General features: G+C 29.0%; 1 protein-coding gene across 1 annotated transcript in view; it reads right to left on the bottom strand.

Moving 5' to 3' along the window:
- Nucleotides 1-9,991, bottom strand: part of LOC107443894 (sodium-dependent serotonin transporter) — a 76,507-nt gene extending 66,516 nt beyond the window's left edge. Inside the window, exon 1 of the mRNA XM_087168961.1 lies at nt 9,477-9,991. Coding sequence (XP_087025087.1) covers nt 9,477-9,726 — 250 coding nt within the window. The 5' untranslated portion in view covers nt 9,727-9,991. The remainder of the gene's footprint in view (nt 1-9,476) is intronic.
- Nucleotides 9,992-16,377: the final 6,386 nt, after the last annotated feature.

The following is a 16,377-nucleotide window of genomic DNA, read 5'->3' as shown; positions in this document are numbered from 1 at the left end:
AAAATTGAGGAATTCGGTATTTGACATAAAAAATTAATGAAAATAAATAAATAAACTAAATGAAATGAAATTTTAAAAAATTGTGATTGCCGCAAGGCAATCACAGGTTACCCACTATCAAAACGGTTGTTGTCTAATTTTTTTGTTGAAAAAACAGCTTTATTGTGTTTTCATCTTGCACATCTTTAGCTGTTAATCCTGAACTGCTCGGTTAATCCTGAACTGCTCGGTTCGCAGACATATTTGAATGCATCTCAGACACCTTCTGTGTAAATTCTTTTGATGATTAAACAGACATTAAACAGCCAATCGAGATCAATATTAGCATTTTCGGATTGATACAATGGTGTTTGAAGGAGATTGTAAGTTGCATCATACACCCGTTTTGAATTCACGAGGACTTTTTTCAAATTCACATGAATAGTGAATTAATCATTTATATTGCGTGGAAGACAGTCTACGGTCTTGTGCAAGTCATTGGGTGCGTTGACTATGCATCCTTTTATCCCTAACTGGGGATCAACTACCCAGTTCTCGTATTTGCATGAAAGGAGTTCGTAAAGCCACCATTCTCTCTTCGGTAGGGTTCAATTCTGTCAACCACTTTGGTACTTTTGTGAGGAACGGACTTGCGTTTGCGAACGGAATCCTTGTTTTATCTGTTTGTGTGTGACGTTTAAGGTATTCCTGTCTACGTTCTTTGTCTTTGGCTCTTTCAGCCTCGGTAAGTTTAGATCTTGGCATCGTTTTTTTTTTTCTTGCTTCAACTCCAACCTTTGAGATCGTGTCAGTCAGTTTGGGACCCTCTTTATTCGTGATATTCATCTGTATTAGTATTGAAAACGATCCAGCTAGAACTGTAGGTTAGAATTTCTGATTCCTAATTAAAACAATAAAAACAAAAATATCGTTCAAATGATGAAATTCTCCTTTATTCACAACTCAAGGAGTATTTATGGGATCTCTTTTGTCCCATACCTCAGAAATAAACTCACCAACTTAATGCATAACTAAATTAAAAGAGAAAAAAGTAATTCTAAAAAAATTATCAAACAGCAGCGGTAGCCATAGCAGCGCATGTAATGACGACGCATGCGCACTGTTTACTATTACTCTTGAACACAGTTGAAAAGTGTGATGACGTCCAAATAAGATGCTGGCGCCATCAAATCCAAAACAAGACCCATTTTGCCAATGGGTAAAAAAAAAAAAAGAAACGAATTTGTGAGATGGTAAAAAGAAGAAGAAAAATTCTCATTAAATGTTCTAATATACTTTTATGCCTCCAGTTTGTTTCCTTGATAATAGCTATAATTCATTATTGTGTTGTTCGTATTAACTTTATGTAATTTATATAACATTTCTATAAAAATACTAAGAGAAAATCAGGAATATCTGTTCAGTCTCGTAAGTTCTTGCTCTATAATTGAATTTTTCGCTTAACAGACTTAAGGAGAAGAAAACAATTTTTCCTTGCGCATTTTAGGTATTCAATACTTAGCTATTTATTTCATAAGTAACTCGTGGTGGATTGATTCTTCGTCTTCTTCGTCTTAATACGGGGTTCAGTTCCCTGTTCTAGTAGTGATATCGGATTGTTCTTACTCCATTTGTGTATTGGTGATCAGATCGCAATCCAATAAAATATACCCAGCAGAATCCTTTAAAGATGGAAAAGTTTTGTAAAATGAGTCTCCTGTGAATATTTTTAATAATTTTACAGAAAATTTTCGTTTTTGATTCTCTGTAATTTTATATATAATTCATAATTAATGTTTCACAGTTGATTTTCAATAAATTTAGCATAGTTAATAATCTAAAAGCCTCAACAAAATCTTATAATGTCTGATTTCATTTTTTTTTAAAAAATGTTATAACTAAAAAAGAAAGTTACGATTAAATGTTTTTATCTAAAATACATTTATAAAGCTAGCTCCTCATTCTAAATTTTAAATTTTTTAAATATGGACTATCTGCATTCCTACACAGCAAACTGGTAGATCTGTAAAGCTGTTCTGTAAATCAAGTTTTAATAGTGTGTTGATAGCTAAATGTGGTTAAATTAATAAATTTATCAGAATTCCAAAAAACAATTTTTAGAAATACACATTTTATTAATTAATTCCAACGTGTGGAAAAAGCATTTTTTCTTATGAAATTGGGAATGTAAGATTTGGAAGTAGATTTTGAAATAGAGAAAAAATGATCTCCTTTAAAAAAAATTCTGTGATTTTATGATGCAGTCATTTGAAAAAACGTTGATTACATTGGAACCATTGAAATCATTGCATTGTGACTCACCATGACATCGCTAAAGATTTTTAAAACATTAATTTAACACAAGTGATGTTTTCGTTTGACCTGTATATTTTTAAACACCAATTAGCAGCTATAAGTTGTTCTTTAAAAACATTCAAAATCCAGTTCAATTTTTTATTTAATTTAAGTAAAATACTGTTTTAATTAATATTTCAATGTATTACAAAATCTAATTTAGATGCCGGCAAGTGACATCATCGTAAGCAAATAGTGGCATTCGTCGATTCAAAAGTCAATTCGGTTCGACACGCACGTGTGACGTAGTTTAGAGGTAGCCAAATAAACATGACAAAAATCCCACAGTATCAATCAGAGTAGCTTCTAACTGCGTTAGAGATTTACGATAGATATGATGTAACATTCTCTGATTGGTCGAGAGCCAAAATTTACAGAACCAAAACGAAATAAACTTTTTCTCGTAGACTTAACATGGGGTGGTCAACAAGGTATTTTTATCAAGCGGAATCACATAATTTGGAGTACATAATCTTTTCCTTTGCTTTCAAAATTATTCCAAACAGCTCAAAGTATCTTTCATACACAAATACAATGTTAAAAAATCATTTATTTTGGGAAATAATTAGATTTTAAAATTTATGATAGCTCTATTTGACACTTTTCTCAAGCTATTTATGTTATTGCATGGCGAATTAATCTTTAATTTTTTGGGAAAATGTTAGTTTTCTTTCAAATAAATTATTTCTTCCAGAATTATAAGCAAAAAAATAAATTATGTTGTTATATTTAAGGAAACTTTTGCTGTACTTTTGGCGTGCTCTTGGCTGGGAAAAGAAAAACGAATCTTAACGTAACTAAATATTGATACCATAGCAAAAACGAAAATTCTTAAGTGACTAATTATTCATTTTCCAATTATAACTAATTATGGCGATTTGCAATTATTTTCGTTTATGGTTTTTATTTATAAATGTTATGTTTCTAAGTTTAGATTTTTTTACTGCAGATATATTAACTTTTACTGGCTATTGTATATTTTAATTGAAATGAAAGTTGGTTTTTTAATAACTATATGCAATAACTGATTTTAATGCCTATTTATCTTCATGTTGTCGAAATGTCAAACAATAATAAACAAATATGTCGTTTTTTATAAGTTACACATGCATTTTTGATTAAAAAAGTACGTTACGTTACTTTGAGTTTATATTGAAAATAAATAGCTAGATTTAGTAAGTATATATTCCATGAGGCAAAGATAAATATCTTTTAAATCTCTTAGCATTTTATTGAGAGTTGTTTTCAGAATTTCTTGCATGGTGTATTATTTTTAATTCATTATTGTTATTTAAAAAATAAAATGTTGCTGCTGTATTATATAGTGACAAATCATATCACTCTAAACTTTATTCAATGCTATTTTTATATTTTCTTCCAAAGTGTATTATTTTTTTTCTTAATATTTCGTTATTGTTACGTGAAAAATAAAATGTTGCTACTGTTCCTTTTCTCTTCACTTAAATTTTATTTTCTATATTTTATGACACATTATTTAATTAAAAGATTCAATAAGTACAAAAGAAATTGAATTTCTTGACGTTGACTTTCTTTGACTTTGTTACAATTTAAAATGGTAATTGATATATAATGACAAAAGTTATAATAAAAAAAATTAAATGAAAGTTTCATGTTGATGAAGAAATGCTAAAACAATTTGATTTTTAACATAGTAGGAAGTAAAAAAGTTAGGTCCATCACTTTCAAAAGACGAAGAGGAGATTTTTGCGGTGATAGAAAGTTATTACATAAACTATGCTTTTTGCGTTTTTCGTATGACAAAAATTGAATTATTTTTTCATTTTTTCATCCACTTGAAAACGTAGTTTTCAAAACTTTTACCTTATTTTATAATTTTCTACTTTTTAATTTTGTGCCTTTTAGATAAAGTCGGAATGCATAGAAAATGCTTCGCTAGTTTATAAATTTAGCTTGAACTATTAAAAAATGATTGCTTATTGTCATCAGACACAGATCTACTGTTGAAATTTAAACACTCTAGTTAGTCGGAAAGTGGTCGAAATTGAGATTGGTGATAAATTTCATTTGGCGATTTAAATTTTGTTTTGATAAGTCAAGAAATAATTGAAACAACCCTTTCCACCTAACAGCGTTTAATTCATATAAGAACATTTTAACCAATAGTTGAAAAAATAATAAAAAATCAAATTGAAGACAAATTTCTTTTGGTGATATGATTCTAAACTCTGCAAGTAGTGATCAAGAAAAACTTATGATGTCATCCAGTACAGAGCTCCATTCAAATTGTAAGCTCTTTTGCTAATCGGACAGTAGTTGAAATTGCTATTGACTATAAATTTATTGTAAAATAATATGGCTATAAATTTTGTTTGTGAAAAAGTTACAAGGAAATAATTATTATTTAATTTATCATAAGGCTTGGATATCTAGATCAGGTTTAAACACTCCAGTTTTTTAGCAAAAGGACGTAATTTTTACCAGCTATCGGTTAGCTTTGAGATTATATGGTGATTAATTTTGATTATTTCGTAAGGGATTGAAACTTATACTGTCGTCAAGCGCGGAGAGAATCCCATAGAGTGAGCACTCTAGTTAATCAGAAAGTGGTCTGAAATTTGACAGGAAATAAATTTCCTTAAGCAATAATTGCAGGATAAACTCTGCTGGTAACTGTCGCGAAATGATTGAAAATAGTATTCTAATTTAGCATATAGCTTCAGTTTTAATTTGAGTGCTCTAGCCAGTTTTGAAATGATCGGAAAAAGTTGATTGACGGAGAATTCTCCTTGACTATAATATCATGATAGGTTATTCTGGTTGCGGCCAATAAATGATTGAAACTTGCATTGACATCTGGCACGGAGCTTTAATACTATCTTGTGTGCTCTAGCTAGTCAGAAAACGATTTAAAATTTGACTGCAAGATTCCATTGAGACTGACATTCAACTATCCGAGATTACATCACAAAGATACAACGATTTCATCAAATTAACAAAAAATAAAAAAAGGTTATTTATATTAAGATAAAAATATTCCTTAGTAATAAAAAATATGTTAATAAAACTAATTGAAAAACTATAAAGTTATCAATAATTTACTCTTTTAATTAAAATGCTATCCATTTTAGTTTCATTTTTAACATATCTTTGACTTAAACATCTCGTGACACTAAAAAAAGAAATTAAAATATCAATAAAAATCACCGTGAAAGCTGAATGCTAGAGCAGCGTCACCAAGTCTTCTAACCATTCCATTATCTTTCTCGTTTGCAACCCAGTTGAGCCTTTATGAAGCCATTGTCGTAACTTTAACTAAAAGTTAGATATCAGGAACTATAAGCAGAACTTCACGTTTTTTCGAGTTGCTAATACCCAACGGAATATCTGCAAGTTACTTAATGTGGCTATCTCGATCCTGATTGGTTGTTAAAATGCCGTATTTGATTACGTTATCAACTGTTCTTCGAATTCTATTTCGAGTAAGCCAAGCCTGTCAAGTATCCCTTGAGTGACATATTCTATTTTCTTTCACAAATGTTCTTTCATAAACATTTCAATTGTCGCTCTGAATATCTCTTACTTAATACAAAGACAGGCAAGGAGACATGTAGAACATAAACTAACTAGTTGTGCATCGCAGTTACCAGGTACACAAAACAAAAATATAACACGGTTACGATAAAATGCATAGACAAATAATAAATCTAAGTCAAGTAAAAGAGGTAGAAGAGAAATAATTATATTTTAACAAAGTTAATGTGCGATACGGTGCTGTATTTAATTAATTTCAGATTAATTAGCATTCTAACTTATGTGGAGAGACTTAACTCCGGCTTTAACACCCCCATCTTGTTTATAAACGATTAGTTGGTGTTGAGGTTATAGGTCACATGTCTGGGTACTAATGATTTTTTTCTTCTTGAAATGCAAGTACCCGAAATCCGGCTAACTATTTCTAAGGATCCTATACTATTCTATTTATTCAGGGGCTCTAATTATTTCATGCAATCTCACATTAGACAGAAAAATAACATCATTCACAAACAAGGAAAAATCATGTATTTTTGGCTACCATCAGCATGAAATTCATAAAAGTTACAACGATTTGTAGTAATATTTATTTATAATTCCGACCAACTATTATTTTCTGTTAATTTTAATCTGCTTGATTATAATTATTACCCATTGGCAAAATCGGTGTTGTTTTGGGTTTGATGGCGTGCGCACCTTATTTGGATGTCATCACGCTTTTCGACTGTGTTCAAGAGTAATAGTAAACAGTGCGCATGCGTCGTCATTGCATGCGTTGCTATGGCGACAGCTGCTCTTTGATAATTTTTTTAGAATTCTTTTCTTCACTTTTAATTTTGTTATGCATTAAGTTGGTGAGTTTATTTTTGAGATATAGGACCAGAGATATATCATAAATATTTCTTGAGTTGTGAATAAAAGAGATTTTCTTCATTTGAAAGATATTTTTGTTTTTATATTTTTAATTTAGAATCAGAAATTCTAACCTACAGTTCAAACGGGATCGTTTTCAATACTAATTCAGGTGAATATCGCAAATGAAGAGGGTAAAAAATTTAAAAAAAAATTAGATAACTACCATTTTGTCAATGGGTAACCTGCGATCTCCTTTTTTTTATTACTGAAATTGTCTTTTGCCTAATTTCAAGATGGCAAAATAGATCACATAATGTTAGGTCAAACTTTTGCGTGGGTAAAATATTGCTTGCCTAAAACTCGTTCATACAACAACAGAGTATAATATTTGGATAAGAAATTTTGCAGTTTTTACTTTTGTCTTATAAAATTTAAAATTAAACGCTTAAAACTGAAAGTGTTGTTCTTTTATTATATTGTAAAGTAATCGCATGATATTACCTTATTATGCAATATTTTATGACATAGAAATTTAGTAACCGTTTTACAATTTTTTATTGATAAATAAGCTATATTTCTTTTTTAATACGTTATATATACTTTTATAATGAATTTTATATACAAATGGATCCAGTCAATGCAGACAATTGAAAGGATCAACAAATTATTGATTTAAAATTCTGAAGAAATATTAAAAGTTAATTTTTCGCACTAACTATTGTTAGATAATCCTTTTGCTGAAAAATAGTTAACGATTTCGTAGGATAATCAAAAATTAAATAAAAGTTTTGGAAACGAATTTTTTGATAATGTTACAATAGTAGGCGAGCGAATTTGTTATGTTTAAATTTCATCCCAACACTATAACTATAGAATCAAATAAAAAGAAAAAAATGTAAGATTTTTTAATTGAAAATTTTCAATTTGTCTGTTTATTATATGGAAACAAAAATGATTTTGACGTAATCAGGGGAAGCGAATTGCGCAGGGGGGCAGTCTAGTCATGGATCAACTATGTAGTGTAAAATAGTTTGCTTATACGATTGAATATATACGTGTTCTACAAAAATATACAACGCGAGACGTTAATTTTTGTATGCAAAGTAGGGAAGAACTACGTATTTTTGAACTGCACATAACTTTTAATTGTACCAAAGACAAACTGTAGCAATTGTAGCGAAAGTAAAGTTGTCTGTAATGTTCGAATGTTTGAAAAAAAGTGCAGTTCTCTATGTTTTAAGGAATGAAACTGTAAAAATTTGCAAAATAATTTTTTTTAACAGCATTACTTAAAAAAATATGTTGGAAAAATAAAAATGTTCTCTTTTTCTATTTGCGAGATTCTTCCGTAAAACAAGTATGAAACATGTACAAATTAATTAATATTATAGTCAAAATACATTCTGTGAATATGTATCTAAACTATAAATATCTTTGTTAACAAAGGTGAACCCATGAAAAATATTTACATTCTTATTCATGAAAATATAATAGCGTTAAGCAATTTTAAAGCAGTATTAATATCTGCTTGTTCCGTGCGAGAAATGGAATTGCGCTTATACGTGTCGTATTTATAAAATTTAATTCAAAACAATCCATCTATTTTTTTTAGTTTTGCTACTTGCACTGGGCGCGGTACTTTTCGCGTAAGATCTGTTTTTTACGAACATGTTACGGGACAAAATTAAATTACCGTAAAATCACTGATTTACTCTAGTTTCATATACAATACAGTAAAAATTACCTAAAATATTTTAAGATAAAAATGGATTGTGCGCTAAAATGGATTTTACGGATGATGCATCCAAAGTGCCGATACTTTATGCCATTATTTGATTCGGAATTTTTTACAATGTAGATATTATGAATTTAAAAATTTTGTAATCCTTAGGACTAGAAGTATCACAGGAAAAAATGTCGAGTCATCAATTTTAGTAAAAGTGTTATAGTTTTTACTGAGAAAAACATTTCACTAAAACATTAGATATTTCAGATACTTTTTGTCGTAATACCTATTTTGACTGAAGATAGCTGATTTTTGCTAGACAGTAACTGAAGAACCTAGCGGAAAAACAATTTAAATGAATTCAGTGTTAAATGTATGACATTCAAATTTTCGCTAGATTTTGTGATCCCTTGTATGTGCACAACATTATATTATACTCACAAGTATTTAAATATTGCATTTTTGTAAATGATAAGATATATACTAGGTAATGATAACATAATATAAGCATTGAATAACACACTTCTCCATTTCTGATAAGAAATTTTAAATATATAAATTGTTTAATGTTATTAAAATACCAATTTTGAGTTTTTTTTAAAAAAATCGCAATGTATTTTCTCCTTAAAAAAATTGGTTTAAGTTTTTATTTTAAATTCTTTAAATACTATAGATTTTCTTTTAGACAGACTAGAACTATGAATTCATAAAAATATACATATGTTTTGCATACCTTTTAAGTTTTTATTACATTAAGATTTCTTATTAAATTTAATTCTTAAATTTGTTTTTTACCGGCTTGTAAAAAAGCGAAGCTCGTTTGCTAATTTGATAAGACTATAGCAATCATATATGAACATCTGAAAATACATTAGACCAACGATTCCAATATGGTATTCCAAGGAACCCTAGGGTTTCTTAAGAGCATCATATGTTTTCCGACTGTAAATACATTTTTTAACACGTCGTCCCTCAAAATTCTTTCATTTTTGACAAATTTTATTAGGCATGCATTATATGAAATCTGTAAAATATACATAATTCTCACCTCCTCCATTTCTGTAACAAATAAATGGAAATCTCCAAACATTTCCCAAATCTACTGCAAAACCAATGACTGCCAACAGGAACTCTGCTTTCTTGTCCCATGTTTCACGGTCGTCATCCGATTGGGTTAGGGCAGGAAGAGCACTTGATTCACGTTTGTTTGTTTCTGTGGTTACAACAGACGTTCGAACTTCTTCTCCTTGAAGTTCTGCTTTTAAAGAGCATTTTGATGCGGATACAGGTACAGGCATTGTTTTCTTTTGATGTCGACTTTTTTTAAATTTATAATCGTCTGCGTTATAATTATAGAATTTTTATTCACCCGGAAGATAAAAAGGGTATTTAAAAATAGTTTGGCGTGAAAATAAGAGCTTGTTTTTGTAATTTAAAAAGTAATTCTGATAATTTCCTAATTTTTAAGAGTTTTTAATAAAAACGCAAATATTGTTCCGGGCGGATGCGGGATTTTGCGGCTGCTTTTCTCCTCCGTCATCTGTTGATTCTTCCGGAAAGGATTTTTCGCACCGGCAGGGGGCGTTTCTAATCCCTTAGAAACTTTCGCCGGCTTTGGAATCGTTTTCCTCTCTTCTGTTGGAATTAAATGAAAGTTATAATGTCGTTAAACTTTCACTAATTTCAGGCAAATTTATGGGTTGCATAGGTAGGGAAGTAAAATTAAAAACAAAAGAAGTTCACTTAAATATATGAAATTCCAGGAAAAAAAATTTGGACCGATTTCCCGAAAAATAAAGCCTGGTAGCCCAAACTCTAATTACAAAAGTATCAGATTACCGAACAAAGCATTGTTAACTTTTACTTATTATTGTAAAATTTTCAAAACACGAAATTTAGGAACTTAATGTATATAAATGTTGACTGTGTGTATTTATATATTGAAGGTGTGACATTAATTTTTAGATAAATAATTGCAGGAGAATTTAGTTGGATTGTTTTTACAATTCATTCGTTTTGTGCTGATTTCAAATAATCTAATTTCAAATTCATGTCATTTTGCCCTCCAATTGTATTATGTTACAAATATTATTTTTATGTAAAAAATAAGAAATTTAGTTAAAATTAGCTTTAAAATTTTTCAAAATTCATACATTATTGTTAAGTAACAGCTTACCACTCCTCTAGAGTTACCTCTATATTCCTTTCTTCATTGATCAACAAAGTTAAGAATTGAAAATTATTGAATGATTTCAAAAATGAGCCTTAAATCAGTTACTCAAAAAAAATATTACTTTTCTTTTCCTGCTAAAGCAATATTTTTAAAAATGCAGATAAATGAAATATATCAAAGCACTACTTGGATACTAATGCATTTTACATCAATAATTTTTAAGTTGCTCAGAATTTGTAAACTAATTTAAATATCTATCGTAACAATAACATGAATGAGAAATTTGCTCATATTTCAACATTATCCTACTTCACCACTAACAGCAAATGTTATCTGAATAGTTTTTCTTCGCAGCATTTAAAATACTTGTACTTTTTTTAAGACGCATTAAAAATTTTAATTAATGGTTTTATAATAATAGCAGAAAAACTGACATTTTTGCAAATTTATTAAATGTTACATTCAAATTCTTTGTATCATTTCTCAACTTTTATCCTGCCAGTAGATGGAAACGTGCTTGTTTTGAAAGCACAAAAATATTTAACATCTATTTCTGAAGTGATATTTTAAGAATTTGAAAAAGAATGGAACAAAATCTCGGTTACTTTATTGGAATGAATGGTCCAGTTTGGACGTTCTTATGAGAGTTAAAAAATGGCCACCATGGTAATCAATGGGACAATCGGTCGTTATAAAATATAATGATCGTTATAATAGAATGATCACAGTTATAGGAATCCATTCTAAAAAGCGTAGATAGAAGTTCTAATCGAGCTGCATGTAAAAGTCGCCACTCCCAACAGTTTTTCTTTTTCTTTTTATCAATTTCAAAACTTACAGTTTGTTTTTGATGGTTATGCACATTGGTTACACGTCTTGATTCTGCACATACACTCAATTTGAGTTACGAATTCCTGGTACACTTACTTTTCTGTTTATTCACCTGTCAATAAAACAAAAATTAAAAATTTACCACTGATGAATATCAGTTAACCCTCTTTTTCGGGAATAATACACGACTAATTCGAAAGAAATTTCCCATTTCGAATAACAATTTTGATTAATTTTTCACTTTTGACTAATCTTTTCAACCCCAAAAGGCAAATGTATGAATTTCTAATAAATATCAGAATTTCCTAAATAAATATTATCAGAGAAATTAATCGTTCTTAAGAACGTAAAAAAAAATAAGTGCACAGAATAAGAAACAAAGGTGATCAGGCTATCTTCAACTGAATAACCTGATCATTTTAACGCTGCCTACTTGGTTGAGAAGTAAAAGAGTAGGGTATTAAGTTAACAAAATACCACTTGTTTTAAATATTACTTCGACTTGAATTATACACAACAATCCAGGGCGAAATTTCTGTACCATAAACGCTTTTTATACTTTGTGTATTACTAATTCCTACAGATGGTTTAAATATCCCTTAAAACTGAAAAGAAAATTGTCACAAAAATAATATATTTTTTAAAAACAATAATCTCGACAATTGGCAAACAAGTGAAGTGATTACGAAGTAATCTGGATAAACTCGCAATGCGACTTAGGAGGTTGGTAAGCGAAAGCAAACAGGAGACGGAAACACTTTAGTTTCTGACTATTTCATATTATTGAAAAGTAGAACTTTTTTCAGAGTGTAATAGTTTGAAAATATGATCATAAATGAAATAATTCCATACTAAGCAAAAGTCACTCATTAAGGAAATCCGAAGACTGTGTGGCGCCATCTCTTAAAACGAATCAAGATGGTTAAATTTTACCTTTTGGATAAGGTTCGAAATGCATTAAAGACTTTCTTACAATTCAATCCCTTTCAGAATCCCTGATGATATATATATATATATATATATATATATATATATGTATATATATATATATATATATATATATATATATATATATATATATATATATATATATATATATATATATATATATATATATATATATATATATATATATATATATATATATATATATATATATATATATATATATATATATATATATATATATATATATATATATATATATATATATATATATATATATATATATATATGGAAGAAAAATATAAATCTTGAACATGGGTGTTATTATAAAACTTACACCAATTTCATAGATTTCTTTTAAATCTCTCGCCAAAATGTTCGCGAGAACCTCCATAATTTCTTTGGCCCACGGATCGCATCACTTTTCCAAGAGTTATAATAACAGAAAAATCATTTTGAGGCGAAGGAAGCAAAGGTGCTTTTTAATTTCTCCCCACTGTCTCGTCTTAGATCTTTTGTAGGATGCCGGACAAGGATAGGGAGGAAAAAGAAAGAAACGAGGTAGCTTGTCGTGTTAATGGCCTCGTTACCGGATTTTTGTCGACCGGACCACGTGCCATTTTTCTGACGCCCTTGATTGGTTTCATTTGTCTTCAGGTCGTTTTCTGCGGTTGGCGAAGATATTCTAGAGGAACTTCTTTTCAGCTGGTATCGGCAATAAATCCATGTATAAGGTTGATGAGTATGTTCTGCACTGCATGCCTCGCTGCCTTTTCTTGAAAAAGGAGGTATCTGCAAGAAACTTACCATGTTTTAAAGGGGTGGTGTAAGCTGCTGAAAGGCAGAATTCTACTTTATATTCCGAACATTTTAACTGAAGAGAAAGAGATTATTGGTTACGGTTTTCAAAATAATTAAACTATGCTTCATGTATACAGAACAAAAAATACTGGTAAATTTAGCGTACTCTATAGTAATAATATTTCTGATTAAAGAAACAAACCATAATTCTGGTTAATAAAACCAAAATATACGGTATTTAAACCATCCATTTGGTAATTTTTCCTACCATATAGAAACAGTTTTCCGAATATTCTGACTTTCAAAATTATAGTTCTAATTACCAAACAAACTTGAAGAGTAAATTTAAAATAATAAAGGGCTTTTATCCTCTAAAGCAGGGGTCGCCAAACTTTTTTGATCATCGACCCCTATATAATTTTTCGAAATCTCCATCGACCCCCACAAAGGTAATTTTCTGTTAATTAAAATAAAACTCTATTAGATACTGTGTTTGTACATTTATTTTATGATTTTAAACATTTATTAATGTAATAGTACATTGTGTGACAATAATTTTATGAAAAATATATTAATATTGAAATTTAAATACCTTATTATTAAATAATAAGTAATTATGCATAAGTAGATATAGTAAGTAAAGTAACTAAAGGTTTACTGCTTCTTGATCAATGAGATGGGTGTGCCTGGTGTTTTTTTGCAAGGTTCGCTATATTGGGTTCAAAATTGATCAATTTTAATTTTCGTCAAAATTGGTAAATTTTGTAATTTTCGTAAAAAAATACAAAGTGTGCTATAGTTTTGTCGCGGGCTGTACTAATCCATATTATTAATGCTTACCTTCTTTTTTGTGCATTGATTATTAAAATTGATATCTAAACCAAACGAATGGTTTTATCGAAACAATAACTAATTATCCAAAACTATAAAAGTTTTAATAATGTCACTGCAAATATTCAACTCAGTTTGCAAAGATAGCTGAAGCTGCGTATGATATTTACATTTGTAATGTCAATGCTCGTCACACGTGACTTTTAGACAAACGCACATCTGTATATGACTTATAAACTGCGCTGAGTTCGTGCCACTGCGCGGTGGTACGTAAATACTTGTTTCACCCCAATAAATATAGGTTTATTAATTTTTGTTTTATAAAGAAACTGATATTGAGTCAATTCTAAATAAAAATTCACAAATTTTACATACTTAATCAGGTTTGTGTGATTTGCGCATTGAGAACTGTTTTTTTTTTCCGATTCGGATCGACCCTTCCGATTCGGATCGACCCCCATTCGCCCACCTGTCTCAGATCGACCCCCGCTTTTGTTAAATAGACCCCTGGGGGTCTATATAGACCACTTTGACGACCTCTGCTCTAAAGTATCATGATACTTTATCATGATACTTTATACTCTAAAGTATCATAATAAAAGTGCGAAATTTTATCACATTTTATCTCATTTTATAAGACAATATTTCATTGATAATTTTACCAAAATCCTTACCAAAGTGCTTCTGTGAAAATTATTGAGCTCTTTGGTGATCCCATCGAGCCTGACACGCAGTAAATTTTATCATATTCTGTTAGTTTTGACCATACTTTTTCCCCGATGTAAATAACGAATGTTCAAATTTAAAATTGGACTATATTATCTCAAACTTTGAATTTTTAAAGGTAAAATAAATAACCTATTATTAACAAAATGAAAGATTTCATTGACTGCAGCTTAAAAAAAATACAATGTAAAAGTACAATTTCTGAAGCATTATTTTAGTCTAGAAAATCATATTATAATGATCGAAAATGGTTAAAAATGATTTCAAAAGAGCTACTAGCTGATTATTTAATCATTAAATTCTATGAATTATCATTAAACTCTATGATATCAAAGTTTTTAATAGAGGATTATAAACGCTGCTAAAACGGGCAGAATTCTATTTTATATCCTGAAACTTTTAACTGAAAAGAAAGAAAGAACTGGTTGCGGTCTTCAAAATAATAAAACAATACTTCATTTAGTAAATGAATGTTCAACTTCAAGATGAGACTGAATTATCTCAAACTTTCAATTCTTAACATCAAAGTGAAATAATTATTTTTAACAAAATTATGTATTTCATCAACCGCAGCTGGAAAAAAAACTTATAATTAAAATTACTGATGCAATATTTTAGCTCAGAAAATCATATTATGATATTCTAAACCAATTAAAAATTGTTTGAAAAGAGCTATTTACTGATAATTTAATTCGTTAACCTTAATGAAATCAACGTTTTTCATAGGGCGACTAGTAACTAAACCATTATACTGTGCCAATTAATGTTAAAAGCTTCATTTTTTTTCATCCTATAAATCCTTTATACACTTTGAATTGCTTAAATTTTTAATTTCGCTTATGACGGTTAATTTAATTTCGATAGTCAAATTATAGTAGCATTTTTAATGATTTGATGAGGTCATTTTTAATTTTAATAAAGCATTCACGGAGAAAACAAATCTGGTATAATTGCCGCACTGTATAATTATGACATTTCTCATAAAAAAGAATAATAATTTTTTTTAATAAAACCAAAATATACGATATTTTAAAAAATTCACATGGTAAAGGTTTCCGGCATATTACCGGAAATTCTGGTTTTCGAAATTACATCTCTTACTATCACACATTTAGAAGAAATAAAAACTGATAAGTAAATTTAACATAATAAAAGGTTTTTATGCTCTGGTCTAAGTATATTATGATGAAATTATCAAATTTTACACCTTTTACCAAATTTTATATCATATTATAAAATTAAATTTAATTGTTAATTTCACCAAAATCGTAAATAAAGCCTTTCGTTAAAAAAACACCAAGTTTTTTGGCTAAATTTTTTTTGTTCCCATAGAACCAGAAACCCGTTAAATTTTCTTGTAGTCTTAGCCATGCTTTTTTTCGCATTGAAAATTTTAGACTAAAAAATTCTACCTTGTCAAAGTATTTTTACCATATTCATGAAAAATCTGTGAAAAGAACTAGCATATCAAGCAGATTTGTGACAAGTGAAAAGTAAAATTGTGACAATTGAGAAAGAAGAAAAAAACAATTCCGATGCAATCGAATACATAAAACTATTCTAACCTGCAACAACATTTTGTTATGATTACAGTACCTATTTTAGAAACATAATTTATGAAGATATTTTCAAATTATCAACT

The sequence above is a fragment of the Parasteatoda tepidariorum genome, chromosome 8 (assembly GCF_982258835.1).
Source record: "Parasteatoda tepidariorum strain Cologne lab strain chromosome 8, Ptep-v5.0, whole genome shotgun sequence".
NCBI classification, from domain to species: Eukaryota; Metazoa; Arthropoda; class Arachnida; order Araneae; family Theridiidae; genus Parasteatoda; species Parasteatoda tepidariorum.
This window is presented reverse-complemented; position numbering and strand designations above follow the sequence as displayed.